Source organism: Pyxicephalus adspersus, chromosome 1 (assembly GCF_032062135.1).
Source record: "Pyxicephalus adspersus chromosome 1, UCB_Pads_2.0, whole genome shotgun sequence".
NCBI lineage: Eukaryota > Metazoa > Chordata > Amphibia > Anura > Pyxicephalidae > Pyxicephalus > Pyxicephalus adspersus.
The window spans coordinates 61,842,031-61,861,080 of NC_092858.1; the positions used below are offsets into that span (position 1 = coordinate 61,842,031).

The 19,050-nt window shown below is 34.0% G+C and overlaps 1 protein-coding gene across 1 annotated transcript in view; it reads right to left on the reverse strand.

Moving 5' to 3' along the window:
- Positions 1-19,050, reverse strand: part of CLYBL (citramalyl-CoA lyase) — a 125,613-nt gene that overhangs the window by 61,778 nt on the left and 44,785 nt on the right. Inside the window, exon 2 of the mRNA XM_072401072.1 lies at positions 5,545-5,752. Coding sequence (XP_072257173.1) covers positions 5,545-5,752 — 208 coding nt within the window. The remainder of the gene's footprint in view (positions 1-5,544; positions 5,753-19,050) is intronic.

The following is a 19,050-nucleotide window of genomic DNA, read 5'->3' on the forward strand; positions in this document are numbered from 1 at the left end:
AAAGAAAATCACCCAGTTTTATATGACTACTGTGACTTGATATTTTGTGGCAATGCCTAACCCTTAGCTGCATCTTTGGATGTACCAAATTGGTCAAAAGGATCATGTTTATATTTCTAAGGTGCTTTTAAAATTCATATTTGAGGTTTTTTGCACACAACACCGTTGCACCCTTGTTGATGTTTAACTTAATGAAAAAGAATCCTGCAGAATTTAGTTGTTTTGGATATGTCCCACAGTAGTAGAATCCACACAGAAGTCCTAGGTATCACCACTGAGGTCAAGACATTTTCTAGGATCTAATTTCTAAGTTTAGTATAAAGAAACTAATAATGCTACAGCACCTATATATTTGTTTTATGGTTTTAATATATTTGAAATCCTTTGTTGGAGGTGCTGAAAAGTTCTCAGTCCAACCTACTGGCCAAAACGAGTGCAAATGAGTGCAATTATGTCCCTGTAGTTGAAAGAGTCTTATTTTTTGCTCTTTATAAGTGCTTTTTTGCAGAATCTAAGTAGTGCAATTTTTTTTCCAGATCTTTGACAGGACAAAAAATGGGGATAATTCAAGTATTGAATTGTGGTCTGTCATAAAGTTCCTGTTCCTGCAAATGATGCAAAAATGCACTAATGTATGATGCTAACATTAAGTGACCAGTGCTAATCATACTCAAACGTGAAGTGGAATGGCAGTTTTTACAAATGAGAGTTTGAGACAGAAGATTCAGAAATTGCTGATCATGCTTATGATGTGACGTTGGAAGATCTGCAAATCTAATCTTAAACAATGAATGACATATCATGGAAACTCTGTCTTATGAGCTATTGTACAGGCAGAAGCTGTCAGCCAAGTGAAAACCAAAATGTTTGAATAATAATGATAAATAATTTGAGTGGGTACCTCAAAGTTGATTTTGCAGCATTTTAGGAGAGCCAATGATATTTCTTTGGAATTACTCATTACCGGTTACATGAACTGTCTCCTGGTGGCAGTTCCATAAGCAAATAATAGAGGTGGCAGTGAACTATCTGCTGTCAGACACTGGTTCTTTAGGCAATGATAAAGAGCTGATGATTGGCTGGTTCTACCTGAATGTCACTCCTTCAAATCTCTTAAGCAAAATTTGAAACAATGAATCAATCTATGATTACTATATGATTTAAGGATTGAGAAGGTGGTTGGGATTAAAGTAACTATAGTACTTTGTGACATGTTATATTCCTTATTGATTTTATGGATGTCTTTTTTTTTCCTTTGCTTGTATGCAATTTATTACAAATACAAAGTCAACATAAATCTATTTTGTTTTTGTATGTGTACAGTATAAAAAAGTATACTATATAGATAGTAAAAACATTTTACAAAATAGGTGTCAAAGAAACATGATGTGTATCTTCTTAGAGATTTTATTATATAACTAATAGCAGAGATAATATTTTTTGTTCCCCTTCCTTTGTTTCGCTTGGTGAAGGCAGATTGTGGTAGTCTCATTTGTTTCATACTGCCCTCCATTTCCATAATTGTAATACAATATTATATCCCCTGGGTTTAGGTTTGTCAGGTGGAAAACACAGGGCCATTTCTCTGTGCTGCCAACTAAGAGTATCCATGTATTGTCGTAGATTGTGTCAATTACTGTCACTTTTGAAGGGCTAATAGAAAACAGTCATTATTAATACATTTGCAGTTAATCCATAAAAATGTGTAAAATGTAATGTCATTGCATCTATCAACATGGTAATAGGATTATGTTTTCAGTGATCTAAAAATCTTATTTGGCAGTGAGGAAAAATACACATTTTTACCAAGAGCTATAAACTCCAATTTAATCCCTGTTGGTTTTAACTAAAGAGCCAAGAAACAAATTCCATCTAGCTACACTTAACACCCTCTATAAATATATAAATTTCACTTTGAAGTTGTAAAATGAAAATGTTGAACAGGATAAGTAGTGTCTCAGGAGTCCAATCATTCTCCATCTCAAAGGCATCACAAATGTTGTTTACATTTGAGGAAGATTAAGCAGAAAGTTTAAACAGATTAAGCCTTGTTTGCATTTATTAATCCCAAATTGAAAAACTCATCATTGATGGCAAATGAAGAAGGTCAATATCTATAGTACAGTTACACATTTCCCTCTGCTATAATCATGTTTTTTCCCCCCACACTTGTAAACAGCAAAGACTTTAAATGCACAACAAACAAAACCTGTGTTTGTCATCATTAGGCCTACACTCCAACGTCTGCTTTCTGACTAAATTAATGCAAAGCATTGTACCAGGACTGTTTCATACCGGCAGACACTCAAAACTGACCCAGATTTTGAAAATGGATGCAAAGCCTGCGTTTGCTATACTGACAAAATATCATAGCCAACATAACACACTTTTATTCTTTTTTGAGTTCATCACCTCCCCAGGCACATACAAAACAGTAATTCAGGCAACTATGTATTCTTTATTATCATTACCATTATATTTAAAGAAAACCAATGTATTTTTATGAATTTAGCTTGGAACAACTTTTGTTATCCTAAGTAAGGTAAAGGCTGCACTAGGGACCAATCAGATATTGTACATGCACATGGCCTAGGGCTATGTACACATGTAAGATAATTCTCATTCGATAATCGCCTCAGGGCTAGTATCAAACGAGAATCTGAAGTGTGTACAGCACTCTTACAACGTCATTCATGGGTCTGTCCTTGTGGATCCACAAATGACAAACGATTGTAATACAAGTAAAGGGGAGAGAGAGCAGTGGGGTGCCACTCGGTCATTCCCACCAATTCATAAAGCAGAACATCGCTGTGTCTACAGCACTCGTTCATGCATCTTTCAGTCTTCTGTCATTGGAAAGAATCGCGAAAAATCTTTTACAACCAAAAAAAAAAAACCTAACATTGGTATGTAGCCTAACAAACAGCCTACCTGGAGTAAAGAGCAATGGTATGTGCTCAATGGTCTGCTGTTGAGGGAAGGTAGGTGACCAAGGTAAATTGCTTTATCTGCAGAAAGAAAAATATCCGGTCACCAGAGTGGCTTTGCCCTCCAATAAAGCTGTGGAATCTTAGAACTCTCAGAACTGTAAAACCCTAGGCCTCCTCCAGAGAAGTGATTCCCAGAGTAGGGGTTCCTCCAGAAGTTGCTAGGGGTTCCTTGAGCAATGAGCAATTAGTGCCTCTCAGGTCAGTTTTACTTACACCAATGATCTTTTCAGATATCTGTAAGCTTGACATTTTTCCCACTGGCCAGCAATGTAAGAGGAATTCTTCACAATGACCACTACACTAATGTACTGTGAACTGTTCATATAGTTAATATAGCAGGGGCTCCCTAAGACCTGAAAGTTAAAAAGACCATGAAAGGCTGCTTTAGAAGATAAAACCAGTTTTAAATTCTGTATCTCAGTATACCTTTGTTGACCCAGTCAAGAGGATTGTAAACCTGGGGACGGGGGCACTCTTTTTTTCTTCTTTTGTTATTTTTACCTTTATTTTGAACCCCTGTCAAGCTTGTTTTATGAAAGTTTGTATTGTCCCCTCTATTTTGCACATATATATAAAACTTTTTCAATAAAAACATTGAAATAGAAGGTCGAACCAAACCTATTTGTGTTGCTTGCTTAGAATTCAGCCTAAAGTCTATAAACATGAAACAATCAAAAATGTTATATTTTTTATACAAAAAAAAAACTAAAAAACAAAAAACAAACTGCACTTATTAACAAGCACTATTGACTGCACCCTATTTGGTGGTCCTAACCCATAGGAAGGTCCATATGGTTCTAAATGAGCTAGCTCTGACTCACGTAGCTATGTTTGTATTGTAAAAGAAGTATGGCTTCGATTTACTAAACTAATATAGGCTGTTCATTTAGAAAAGTGAATTTTCAGCTTGCAAGGGAAATTTCATATTGCTTATTAAAGGGTGATTAAGAGTGTTCACCACATTCACTAAGCTATCTTGCAAGGTGATAATTACCTTTGTTAAATGAAAATCCTAAACTCTGAAATGCACACAAACCCAATGGATACCAGGGGATAAAATGACCTATGTCCAAACACAGGCTATTCAAAGCATACTAGTAAAACAACTCAACAAAAGGGGGAAAGCAGACTCAAGAGCGTCATTTATGTTATACTTCCAAATAAACTAAAATACATACTCCTCTCTTTCATTTTACAAAATTAGATTATGTAACTAAAATAAATATGTATGCTTTCCATTTTAACAAATGTACCACACATTTTTTATATTTCCTTTTATGTTTATGAAGACAACAAAATCTTTTTTCTCAAGTACTGCACACCTAATCCAGAGCAGGGAATTAGTAATTCTTTAACTTCACTGCCCCAGAACTAATGTCAGGCAATTAAGAAGGGGAATGTATGCTTCCATCAAAGTCGCATTACAAAGGGTGATGTTGCTTTGTACAGACTTCTAGAATATAAAACTGCCCACAACTGACATGAACAACAATTTATAACGTATTGCATATACAGCATATATAATATTTGCATATAAAGCTTTCTCAAAAAATTGAAAATGCAACCACTTGACATGTTTTTTTTGGTGTTTTGTAGGCCAAAAAAGTACCAGAAAGCCCTTCTAACTGACAACAGTCATCAGAGACAAAGAGAAAGGAAGGTATGAACGTACTGAACTGTTATAAAACAGATATAACAAAACACTTTCTAACATACATTTAACAAACTAAACAGATAAAAAAGTAACACCTAATAAAATAGGAAAATTGGAATGATATAAAATAACTTTAAATAACATGTGAACTCAGCCACTAAACCATCATACAAGCTTTAACATGTTATGTATTTTTAAAGGTAATTTTTCAATATTGGTAATAAAAAAAAAACATAACTTGCTGTAGTGCTATGGAGATCCTTGTTCAGACACTTTCAGTAATAGGGTAACAATGCTTTGGCCTACCTGTCCAGTGCTCTTGTATTTTAAAACTGTCACATAAGCTTTCAATGAAGAGTAGTTTTAGAATATATTAGGCAAATAATGCTTATTGAATGACTATCTGGCTTTAAAACTTTCTTGTCACGGATGTAGAACAAGTAAGTATACCAATCAGAAATGTCAGAATAAAACACCTGATCTGCATACTTTCCTCAGTACAGTTTTCTTTAAATAACTCTGTAATAGTTGTATGAATTGAATTCAGAAATATTTAGAACTAATCTGTTTGATACAAAAAGTTTCATATACTGAGAGTAAACTGTTTTCCAATTGCTATTTCTTTTATCATATGTTAAAGATTTAGTTAATTTAAAATACTGATAACAGACACTTTCTTCATACACAATAAATTACATCAGCAAGAAGTTCTAAATTTTTGGTTTGTTTGTCATGCAAAAAGCAAAAGATTTCCCATGCTGGTCATGTCATTTTTTACCCTGGAAGTTTATGCTGCCTCCTGGTGGCAAAGACAAAGGTAACGTTGAAGTTACTGTGAACTAAATTAAAAAAAAAAAAACACTTTAAACTCAGTCTTTACTATATTATCTCACAACATACCTTTTTATTGATTGCTACACCATCTTCACAGTCTAGCACTGCACAGTCCACATTGAGAGTAGAAATCTTTTGGATTTTTCTTTCATCATTTCCAGGAATGTATAATACAGCTCTTCGAGGTACGTACTTGTGAACTGCTCGAACATGGGAGCACAGACAGGCGGCTTTTCGTGTTCTCAGGAATCCACTTGCCAACGAAGAACACTTTCTGTAAATAAACACATCTTAATAAATCATAATCACCATTTCAGTATATATATCCTAAAATGCCAACATTTTGTGAAGAAGAAAATATCCATTGTTTCATATGTTCATATATTATAAAGAGATAACTCTGCCAAGTTTTAAAACTTAGAACAATGCACATGAGAAAACCTAAATTTTGAGTATGCGCATCCGATATAATGAAAATGAGCATTCATCCCATTGTTCAAAGGAACTCATTTCTAAGTAAACAATGCTTGGAGAAGACAATTAGGAATCTTATAAAAAATAAACCATTTTTTAAATGTTTTACTGCAATTTTCATGTAAATTAATTTCCTGCTGACATTTTTAAGTATTTAGTAGGAAAAATGGTATTACATCGAACTAAAAATTAACGCTGCATCAAAAAATTAAGTTTAGCTATTATGTAATAATTTATTTTGAACTTACATTTGGTAGTGTTTTTTGTAGCTCAAGGTTTTCATACATTTGTGTGTGTACACATTTAAAACCTTATGATATAAAGTGCTTCTAAAACGTGCTTGCCAAGCATCAGTTTCATAAAGAATGCCTGAAAAAAGTTTGTCAACAGCATGTGCGTATTCCGGGCAGAGGAGCATGTGCAGTTTCAAAAAGCCTTACTACAATAAAGTCTTTAGAAAGGCAGATAACACAGAAGTCATTTTAAACATCCTTTATTGTTCGAAAGTTCACAAACTTATATTATTATTTTAACTTAATCATTTTTACACTCCTAGTTGGTTGTTAGTTTCGAGGGTATGTTAGATTAGCAGAGAGGACAGGGATTAGATTGTGTTTAACCTAAATGATAGGGTTACATAAGGATGTTTAGTGTTACAGAGGAGGTAAAATATTAGGAGTTCACTTTAAAAGTTAGATTAAGACGAGGGTTAAGTATAAGGGTCAGGTTTGAGCAAATAGGCCATTGATCTTTTTATACATGTTTTTAGGCAAGATTACCATAATTTCCACCCAATATTTACACATTTTCCAGTTGAGTCCAATTGAAAATATGTGGACAATGGTCATGTGTGGACAAATAAAAGGCCCCCAGTGGGAAAACGGACAAGGGTTCTAACCACTTTTTAAAACAGAGGTCCCCAGTATTTAAATAACATACATTTCTATAAAAGACCAAGTATATTATAACATACAGGTAAACTAAATGTACTATATGTCCCCTCAATGATGCCAGTTACAGTAACAGTCGTCAAATTACACCTTACCCATAACTCCCAATCAGGGCAATATGCATACCAACAAAATTATTTACTAAAAGTAAAATATACAAGTATTTAAACTTATACAGTATTACAGATAAAATAATACAGTGTATACAAGTGAAAGTAGGACAGCAAAACTATAGGGTACAAACTACTACACTATTTTTGGTTTTAACCTGCTGGGATGTGACAAACAAGAACATTTTGAATGCTTCAGCATGCGTAGTGGCATTTTGAATTTTCACCTTTCTTATCCAAACCTACCCTTTCAATGTAATGTTACTAAAATCAGAAGTATCTCCACTGTGAACAGACAATAAACATCAGGAGACATTAGATACGCGCTTCTCATTGACATCTGAATCAGACAAATGCTTTGAAATACATTTCTTTGGAATGTGGGTACTTCAATCCTTATGTTCCATGCAGCACTTAATATACATTTACACTATACTCATTTGCCTTTGCATTGTTATTGAAAGCTTCTAAATGGATCTCCTACCAAAATGATTACTTATCTGCTGAAACTTGAGAATAACTACACCACACTCTATTACACAACTACTAGCCCATTTTAAAAAGACATAACTGATTTTCAGAAACAGGTTTTAAAGACTTTGAGACAGAATGTTTAATTAGGAAGGTTTCTTGCTCAAAATCTTTATGTATAACATATAATAATATCTAAGAGTTGATTTCAATATTAAACATCAACAAACAGTTTATATTACACTATTCTCTGAGGGTCCAAAACCCTGCCTGTATGCCAGAAAGGTTGTTCTTTTCTTGTAGGTACGGCTTTCAACTTTTAGATTTCAGGTACATCACAGTCATATACAACCCCAACCTATACAATTATATTTCCCAAAACTTAATGCTTTGGACCTCCTAGTTGGTTGTTAGTTTCGAGGGTATGTTAGATTAGCAGAGAGGACAGGGATTAGATTGTGTTTAACCTAAATGATAGGGTTACATAAGGATGTTTAGTGTTACAGAGGAGGTAAAATATTAGGAGTTCACTTTAAAAGTTAGATTAAGACGAGGGTTAAGTATAAGGGTCAGGTTTGAGCAAATAGGCCATTGATCTTTTTATACATGTTTTTAGGCAAGATTACCATAATTTCCACCCAATATTTACACATTTTCCAGTTGAGTCCAATTGAAAATATGTGGACAATGGTCATGTGTGGACAAATAAAAGGCCCCCAGTGGGAAAACGGACAAGGGTTCTAACCACTTTTTAAAACAGAGGTCCCCAGTATTTAAATAACATACATTTCTATAAAAGACCAAGTATATTATAACATACAGGTAAACTAAATGTACTATATGTCCCCTCAATGATGCCAGTTACAGTAACAGTCGTCAAATTACACCTTACCCATAACTCCCAATCAGGGCAATATGCATACCAACAAAATTATTTACTAAAAGTAAAATATACAAGTATTTAAACTTATACAGTATTACAGATAAAATAATACAGTGTATACAAGTGAAAGTAGGACAGCAAAACTATAGGGTACAAACTACTACACTATTTTTGGTTTTAACCTGCTGGGATGTGACGAACAAGAACATTTTGAATGCTTCAGCATGCGTAGTGGCATTTTCAATTTTCACCTTTCTTATCCAAACCTACCCTTTCAATGTAATGTTACTAAAATCAGAAGTATCTCCACTGTGAACAGACAATAAACATCAGGAGACATTAGATACGCGCTTCTCATTGACATCTGAATCAGACAAATGCTTTGAAATACATTTCTTTGGAATGTGGGTACTTCAATCCTTATGTTCCATGCAGCACTTAATATACATTTACACTATACTCATTTGCCTTTGCATTGTTATTGAAAGCTTCTAAATGGATCTCCTACCAAAATGATTACTTATCTGCTGAAACTTGAGAATAACTACACCACACTCTATTACACAACTACTAGCCCATTTTAAAAAGACATAACTGATTTTCAGAAACAGGTTTTAAAGACTTTGAGACAGAATGTTTAATTAGGAAGGTTTCTTGCTCAAAATCTTTATGTATAACATATAATAATATCTAAGAGTTGATTTCAATATTAAACATCAACAAACAGTTTATATTACACTATTCTCTGAGGGTCCAAAACCCTGCCTGTATGCCAGAAAGGTTGTTCTTTTCTTGTAGGTACGGCTTTCAACTTTTAGATTTCAGGTACATCACAGTCATATACAACCCCAACCTATACAATTATATTTCCCAAAACTTAATGCTTTGGACTATTTTGTTTCTGTTTGGCAAAGTTTATCTAAAAAGAAAACATTCTATTTATTTCTAGCATTTAGATTCACCAGGAAATATTCCAAATTTTGAGTTGTCACAGCTCAGTCAGTGACAGGTTACTGTTCAGCTTTTGGGACATATTTGGAAATACTGTGCCCCTGCAGACTATGAAAGTCAGATCTGTTATAAGTATGCTAACAGATGAACCAATTGTTAGTAAAAAATTGATCTCAACAACCTTTAGAACAAGAGCTTAAAATTTGACAAACTAAAAAAACACACAGTTTATTCATAAAAAGAATATAAAAAAAGTTGTGTTCCCAGATTCAGATGACAAAATCCATGAAAACAATCAGAACATGTATGTGGAAACAATCAGAATATGTATGTGTTTTATTAGTACAGGTCTTAATATCAACCACTGCTAGTCTTACCATGACTAGTTATGAAAATCTCTTGCAGCTGACCAATTTACCGCAATATTAGTAAAAAAAAGAACGATCTACAGAGTTTGAATAGTGCAGGTAGACATTCCAGCCATGTTATAGTTCCTTATTGCAGACTTAACAAATTTACATTGATGATTTTGTTGGGATGTGTACTTGGGTTCTCTTTATTTGGATGGATAGCTAGTTTTTAATATAGATAATAACCAATTAGTCTTCCAATTTAGACTGTCCACTCTTAACACCAGACATCTATAAATCCTAAGGCTATTTTCAGTTCAAGAGCCTTATCTATCCCAGATGTTTTTCAGTCTTTCTTCTTGCAGGATAAAAGACTGACCTTTTTTTTACCATTTCACTTTCTATTAAAACTAGCTTGCCTTACCAACTTTGCTGGACTCTCTTAATGCATTTGAAAGTTTCTATAACAGTCCCAGCTACTCCTTCAAGTTGTACATATTAAGGTCTTTAAATCTTTTGTGATAAGGTATATCCTGGGGCATTTTAAAGGTTAAGCTGAACAAGCCTGGGATCTTTACACCATAACTAAAGGGATAAATACATAAAGTCCACAAAAAAGAGTTTTTATAGCTTGTCATGGCCCCAGGTAAAAATAAGTTACCACCTATGGATACGGACAACAAAACTGTTTTTTTGTTTTTTTTTTATTGAAGAGGCTCATGGAGCTGAATTGTTTTAGCACAAATATGCAAACACATGTGCACAATCCAGATTAAACAGCCCTAAATATAGATTAAGTCAACTAAAACTGACAGGATTTATCAAAATATTTAGTTTAATTGTCTAACAATAAAGAAAATATAGGGAAACCACTTTTGTTTTTGACACTTCACATGAATGAGGCCCATTAATTTCTATGCTCGTGATAATATCCCCCATGGTGGACACAGTGTTTTCAAACAAAATCCAACACTTTGGTAAAATAGATAATATATCTTAGTTACAAATCAAAACTTTATGCACCCTTAAATTTTCAAAAAGGTCTGGGCACTACTAACAAATGTATTTTTAGCTGTACCTGACTATTGTTTAACGACATCAAAAAAATATTCCAATACTTAATAATGCCTAAATAGCCATGCAGAGCATACATTAACACCCAAGTCAAACTAGGGAATATATCAAACAAATTCAGTGAACAATTTTACTATATTGAAATTTGCCTGCTAAGATGCTCCCAAACATTCAATTAATTCAGATGAGCAAAGCAAAGGTTAAGACCTTCTTTAGGAGTTTTTCAAATCTGCAGTTCATACCATTGATCCTAGTAACAACTGGACATATAAGTAACATTATAGTCTGGGGTAAAACAGTTTTAGGTCTAATATAAGCTAAATCTATGCATTGCATGAAAGATCCAGCATACAAAACAAAGTACAGGTAAACCTTTATATAAAAACCTGGCATGGGCTTCCTCACCCCCTTTAGATATTATACCAGCAGACGAAGAACCGTCTGTGGAACACTGCGACCAGCTCTGTTTTTTTAGTGTGGCATGAGTTTTTAAATACCAAACCCTTTAAACATTCCCTTCATTTAGGCATTAAAAACACTAAAACAATTTTTTTTTTTGTCATGCAAAATTTTTGCTGGTATATAATAAGGTGCTCCTTGCATGGTTCTTAAAGCAATATACGGCAGTACATAAAGGAGATTTTTATAATTAATGTTACCTAGTAAACTGATGCTTAACATTCTTTTTACCAAGTAAGGTAAATATAAAATTCTCAAATAAACCTGCAATACCACTGTACCTACTCATGCTAATCTAAACCCGCAATACTTACCTGTCCCTGTTCCCTCGTAGGGTATTCCCGTCTTCCTATTTTCTCTCTTCCTAGACATGATCTTTGACCAACTTCATTGGCTGGGGTGGGATGACGTAACTCCTGCGTGTTCATTCATCCCTGACATGCGCAGGGGAAGCTGGGAATGCTGGATATCCTGGCAACCAAAACTAAAGACACACTGCATCTTGTGTCACATGCTTCACACTGCATCTAAGATCTGGCAAGGTGCAATGTAATTTTAAGTTCCAAATGCTGGCTGGTTTGTATATATGGAATATTCAGATTTCTTTTTTTATCTTTAACGGATTAACTTTAAAAAAAAAAAGTTTAGACAACAAAATAATATATATATATATATATATATATATATATATACACACATATATACAAATCACAATATAGTATTTCAACATATATATTACTACACACTAAATTAGGTTTTGTGCTGCATTAGTGACACAAAGCATATTTATTTTGAAGGAAGCAATCTTTACAGTGCCTTGTATCCAGATCAGGAAAACACTGAATAGGTTGCCAGTTAGCATTGAATTTCAGCTTCTTAAAGATTTAGTGTTGTAAATGAATGAGGAAGCTTAAAGCCTTAAGTTCTCTAATGCCCTACACTTTCTCATGCAAAACACATCAAAGGCCTTTCATCATGATATATACACATGTATATATACCAATAATAAAATAACTAGGATTTGGAGCATACAGTATTTCTGACACCTAATAAAGGAAAAAAAAATCTGCTGTGAGAATGTTAATACATGAACCTTATTTAAATCGGAAACATTTATAAAAACAAAAAAGCAGGGGTTCCATTACAATCATTGTAGTCTGTTTTCACTTTCCTAAAATAATCCCCACAGATTTTTTATCATTTATATTATTTGTTCTACTTCCTGTTATTTTCTAGTTCTAAATTATGCAGCTGTCATATTTTATATATCTAATCATAGCAATATTTCCAAACTATACTAATACATATTAAAACAACATCCCCCTACATTTTATATGGCTCCGAGAGCCCAAGATTACTGTTTTCAACCTTAGATAAAGGTATATAAAGTTAAACAGCTGTGTAATTTGTTCAGTGGGTGATCAGGTTTTTCAAGCAGTGGGAAAAACTGATGCGCAGATCTATCCATCTATCTATCTATGTATATAGATAGATAGATATATATAGAGAGAGAGTGAGAGAGCGAAAGAGAGAGAGAGAGAGAGTTACTACTTCTAATAATGTCCTAAAGCTTTCTAAGTTATACATATATTTTTTAATCTTTTAGAATTTTTGTTATCTTGCTTCCATTATTGGAAATAATTTATTTTGCAAGCTCATCCTTGTTTTTTTCAGCTGCTCCTCTCAGATGAAAAAATATACTAGCAAATAAGGGAGTCAACAGGAAGCTGAATATTCAACACTTTGCAAATTTGATATAACCAGAAATAAAGTTGACTAATAGCCAACTTCTCGGCCTAGCAAAAACGTATTTCGCTGTAAACCCATTAAAATACCCAATAGTACGCTTATGTTAAACCACTGAAACATGATAAATTTGGAGTCACGCAGAGTACACGGTAAGGGACATATTACTTGTCAGCATTTGCACATGATATCTTGCTAAGCTGAGGTTGGGTCCAAATGCTACAGAATAAATCAATGTCCTGATGTACTGAAAGATGCTGTTCAATGGCACTCGGCACAGCTAAAATGTATAATACTAAACCTATACTCTTCTATACACAAACATTGCTAGACATAAATTAGAAGCTGAAAATGTAATTGGTAATTTTACCAATTGCAATTTAAAAAATTGCACAACTCCAAAATCTTTTAGATTTATATTCTGCTTATTTTGGAGAACAACAATTCGGCTCAGGATGTAACTGTTGCAAAGTGCATTTTGTTTTCTTTAAAAAGATGCAGAATATGAGAATGAAAATTGGCTAAGAAATCATAAAATGATTGCCAAAAGATTTAATTGTTTCTAAATAATCTGTTAAAGAATCACAGTTCTCCAGTATGAAGTCCAATAACTGCTTGACAAATATTTTAAAACCAATAAGAATTGTGCTAATTATTTTTTTTAAATGTTAAATTGTTATTGCCATAGAAGTAAGAAGTGGAAATACATTTTTAGAATATTAAAAAAAAACCCCAGTAATTTAGGGACAACTGCAAAAAAATTGTAAATGCTAAACAATGAAGTGGGATGATAGGAATTATTTATTATGTTTTTAACGTACACTTTTAGATCCAAAGAATCACAGAATGCCCAAGAAAGACATTTTTAAGTGACACAAACTGTTTTTTTCTAATCTTAAAGCAGAACAGGGTTAAAATTTAGATTTTTATGTCTGTCAAAGGAAAGATTTCCTTTCACTTTCTTTTTTTTTTCTTTCCAGAAATGCATCTTTACAAAGTAAAGGAAATTCCCTCATTTATTTTTGGTCCTGGTGGCAATAGTCATCTGAACAAATAGAGAGGTTAAACCTCTTGTAGAAGGGGCGCATCAATAAAAGCTCAAATGATTAAATATGAGACTATCAGCAAATATATAACATGAAAAGTGATACATAAAAAATTATTTTACCTCCAGATGTTTATAATATTATTAATTTTAAACCCATCTGTTTATTTACCTAAAACGCACTGCGCAGAATTTAGATTTTCCTTAAACAGGAATTTCACTCTACTGTATTGGAATCTGGCGCGATAACTGACCACCATGAAATCAGAATCATCTGGAACCAGTTGCACACCACTAGGGTTTTAGAAGTGCTTTAGGAATCATAGGTACAGATGCATGGAGCTTCCACTATGAAGTTTGCACATAATATTATTGACTTAAATAAAATATTATTAGCAGCAAACATTTAAAAAAAGCTACATCATTATAGCTACAAAGTGCCAGATACTTTCATATTTAAACTTACTTTTTAAGTATTACAGTTCAATGCATCTTAATTTGTATGACCCAGAATATTGTTGTTTATAGTAATACTCATAAGCAGGAGTAATAACTGTTACATGACAGCCTAGTTGCTATGTTTGATAAAAAACAATTTGAGTGACATATGTTCATAAATGTGTTTTGCAATCATCGGATATATAAAAACAGCTTTTGCATTTCATTTAAGACAATGCAAAAAATAAACGCTTAGAAAAGCACAGCTAGGGAGCAGCGTCCAAAATTACAAAACACCAGGATTTACACAATAATGGTGCCTAATTAAGAAAAGAAGATATAAGTTGTTTGTTATAAACAACAGCAGGTCTTGTGAAAACACTGACAGCTCACAACAGAGCCCAAACACAACAATTGTCTAATAAAAATCCACCTTCTAATGTGCTGAACTGCTACAGTTCACGCATTTTTATCTTACATGCAAATAACCACAGTTATGGATTTTGTTTAAACCATTTTTTTCTGTGGCTTATTTTTTTTTTAACAATTAACTTCAATAAATGGCCAAAATAGCTTGGATCATATAAGGCCAATTGCAGTAAAGAGTGGTGGTTCTCATCTGAATGTACATTTCAATTTCCCTTTATGGGTAATGTTTGTTAATTGTATTTCTTTATATAGCTTGTGAAAAAGGCAGCTTGTTCAAAAAAAGGAGAGACTGAGTGTTCTCTTCTTTCCCTTTGTTCCGCCATGAAGCTAAAGTCACTTCAAGAGCACTTAATCCCATCATCTGCAGTTACAACTGCCTTACAGCATCAATCAAAAGGAATCTGAAGTAAGATGATGCGGCTATATTGTGTAATTAAAAGCAATTCAGGTAGTTATTGCTTGGGGCACTTTGCAGGTCCAAGTACTTAAAATGGCACTGCAGGGTTCCTAAATAGTGCAGTGTTTTAAAGTTGGTCAGCAACAACATCTCAAAGAGAAAGGGGAGGAATATGCAAAAATCCTTCTTTCCAAGTGCTCATTGTGTAATGAAAGAAAAGAGGAGGATCAGCTGATGAATTCATGACAAAAACCTACAACACCCTTATTGATGAGCAAAAAGAAAAAAAGAAAACAGAAAGACAAGTGTTGGGAAATGTACTAAAGAGACAGATGTGGACCACTCATCTCAATTACATTTCTCTTCTTTGTGTTTTACAGTAATTAAAGCAAAATGTTTGTAAACATAAAAATGTTCTTTGTCATCCTTGTGTACAATGTGTAATGTTGGTCTAAGGACTTTTCTAATATACATTCTGATACACATTTATAAGAAAGTGAAACATATATTTCCCTCCCGAAATCTGCATTAAATAAAATATTTACATTTAAAATTTTTATGTTCTTTGTCCATACCAGGCAAAGGAATATGTTCTCCTCATGCATTCACTATGGCATTCTTTACATGTCTTAATAGATTTTTCCAGTTGCAAGATTACCAGGAAATTCAAGAACATATTAACACTTTTGCAAAACCTACAAAAGCTACACGAGCTATGGACGTGTCATCCCAGTCCTCACAACACAGGGCTCAGGCATGGCCATTGCTCACTTAGAGCGGACCTAAACTCAACATTTTCACTTTACATAAAAGGGTAGACAACCCTTATATGTAAAGCAAAATATGTTAATTATTTATTATTATGGTGTATGGAGGTGCAGCAAGACTGAATTGGAGAGCGGAGCCTCTCGGTATACCTACTTCACACATCCCAGGAGGCTCTAGGTGCTCCTTCTGCACATGCCCTAATCTCGGGCATGCGTAGAAGGGGCATTTTTTCTAAATGAAAGAGATGTCGATCTCACGCATGAGAAGTGAGATTGGCTCTGTTTTTTCTTCCCCTTTACAGAGGGTACGTCACCTGATCTCGCACCTGTGCAGTTCAAGATCGGGCGACAGGCCAAGAAGACCCAAGGAGAAGACGGAGGTGAAGAACAAAGATGAAGCCGGGACACAGAGGAATTCTAGGACGATGAGGATTCTAGGAAGTGCTGTAGGAAGGAAGCCAGGTGATCATGCAAACCTTAAATGAATCTGGTCCAGGGTTCAAAACATTTGCTAGCAAATAGCAAACTACTTTGAAGAAATCCAATTCAGGTTTGCTGGATCACCCAGCTTCACTGATGAAAGTGTATCCCCTCCAGCCGTGGAGAGCTTTAATAAATCAGGCACTATGTGTCTAGCCAAAATGTTTCTTTTGGTTTTGAATAGCGTGACAAAGAATTAAAACCCCTGTGTGACTTTAACGGTCATTTGGAGCTCTGGTAAAATATCTCAAAACACGCAGTCTTAAAGCATTACAAGATCGTTTCCAACAACAAAAATCTAATGTGTACACACAGCCTGAAAGTCTTAATTTTGTATAATTTATAATTTATTTAAAAAATTTTTTGTACAACTAATGAACATTAATTATTCAAAAAGATATGTGGTATGTAAAATATAAAGTAAATATATTATAAACTGTAAATAAAAACTCGTATTCATATATGAAATGTTAAAGATGCTTATAGCTATTTTAAATTTTACGCTGCACTGCCATGCATTGTATTGCACTTTTGCACAGACCAATTACACAGATATGATCAAACCACACAAATATTGCAACATGAAGGGCCCTTTACAGGGAGTGAAAATGAGTCCTATAGAAAAAAATGGATTCTAATATGTTCATGGACTATGCTTTAACTGCAAGACACACAGAGAAAAGAAAGCACACCCTCTTTTAAATCTGGCTGGAGTATCACAATTTAAAAATATTCTGATCAAAGCATATGTTAATATTAGGTAAATATAATCTTAGATGAACAACAACACGACAGTTTGCTCAGGAATTCAGGTGTGTGCTAACACAATGCCAATAGAAAACATCATAATTTAGAGAAACAATTGTTGCTGTCTATAATTCTATAGTAACAAAGATTATTCACAAATGGAAAACATTCAGGACAGTTAACAGCTTCACACGTCCCCAATGGCCCCCAAGGTCGGACTGCACAATGTTCAAAGAAACTGCGAAAAAAAAACAAGAGCTACATCTCAAACTCTACAGGCCTAAGTTAGTTTGTTCACGTTCATGACAATACAATAAAAAAAAAAAAAATTACTGATCAAGTATGGCTTGTTTTGAAAGGTACACAGAAGAAAGCTCTTCTCTCTAAAAAGATCATGGAAGCATAGCTTATATTTGCTAAAATGCATCAGAACAAACCATAAGAGCTCTGGATTAACGTCTTTTGGGCAGATGAATGGAAAGTGGAGATGTTTGGCCATAATGTACAGCGCCATCTTTGGTGAAAACCAAACACAGCATATCAGCATATAAAACCTCATACCAACTGCCAAGCATTTCTATCAATATCTGGGGTCAGTGGAAACATTTTTATGTCAAATCTTGCTGAGAATTAACTTGTATTGACAGCTTGAGCATTGGGGGTGTACTTCTACCTATAATGCTCTCTTCTATAAACAGCATTTGCACATGTTCATTTGTTTGGGACAGCCTATATTGACATATGCTGTGGGCCATGGCAAACACAGAAACACACAATAAACCATAATTGCTTATTGCAGATACAAATGGCGTGGCTGCTCATGCTTATCTCAGATTTAAGTTGGTATATATGAAGCAAACCAATTGGCAAAATTTAGAGACCTTCTCCTGTAACATGACGGCAGGTAAATGTAGGACATGAGAATAGATATCAGATAAAGTATGAAGTCCATGGCAGCCAATCACAAACCTGCTGCTTGATGTTGCTGTTGATTACTGCTGCAATACACCAGTTTTATAAAGAAAAAATGTCAATAAAACTTTGTAAACAAATATTCAAATAATGAATAGCAATGGCAACTGAGATGGCAATTAGGAACTGATATATGTATCATAACGAGACATGTGCAGCTCCGTTGTTGATTTCCAGGATACTCGGCTCCCTCTACGCTTTCTGGATGAATGTGCAGGACTTACATCATCCTGGCCAATCAAAATGACTGAAGAGTGCATTCAGGAAGAAAAGAAGGATGAAGATGATGGTACCCAACAACAGAACAGGGACAGGTGATTATAGCAGGATTTAGCTCTGCTTTAAAATAATAAATCCCAAACAAATATATCAGAAGGTCATCATGCTAAAATTACATAGTAATGACTGTAAACAAGAAAATATGGTATAGCTACAAAGATTTATATGAAAATCATTCTTATGCTGCAGATAAAGATGAAAACACATGTCCTTTATTAATCCAAACAAAAGGAATTCATAGGGCTCTCTCTGCTGTGCAAAGTGTTAGCAGTTTACAGTCACCCTAGGCATATACTATTTCCAATTTATATTATATAGTTCTTATTGCCCAATTTCAGCTTTTCTACCCAGTAATTAAATGTACATTTAAATTACAGCTTATTGCTCAAAGAAACTTCTCCTGTAAAGATTTACTTAGATAGGATACATGTAGTGTTTCTAGAATTTGCCTAACCAAACTGGTCCGAAACTTCTGAGTTCTGAAAATCCAGAATCAGAACACCCTAGAAAAACCATAGGTGAAAAAACTCTGGGAGGAAAGCGACTACAG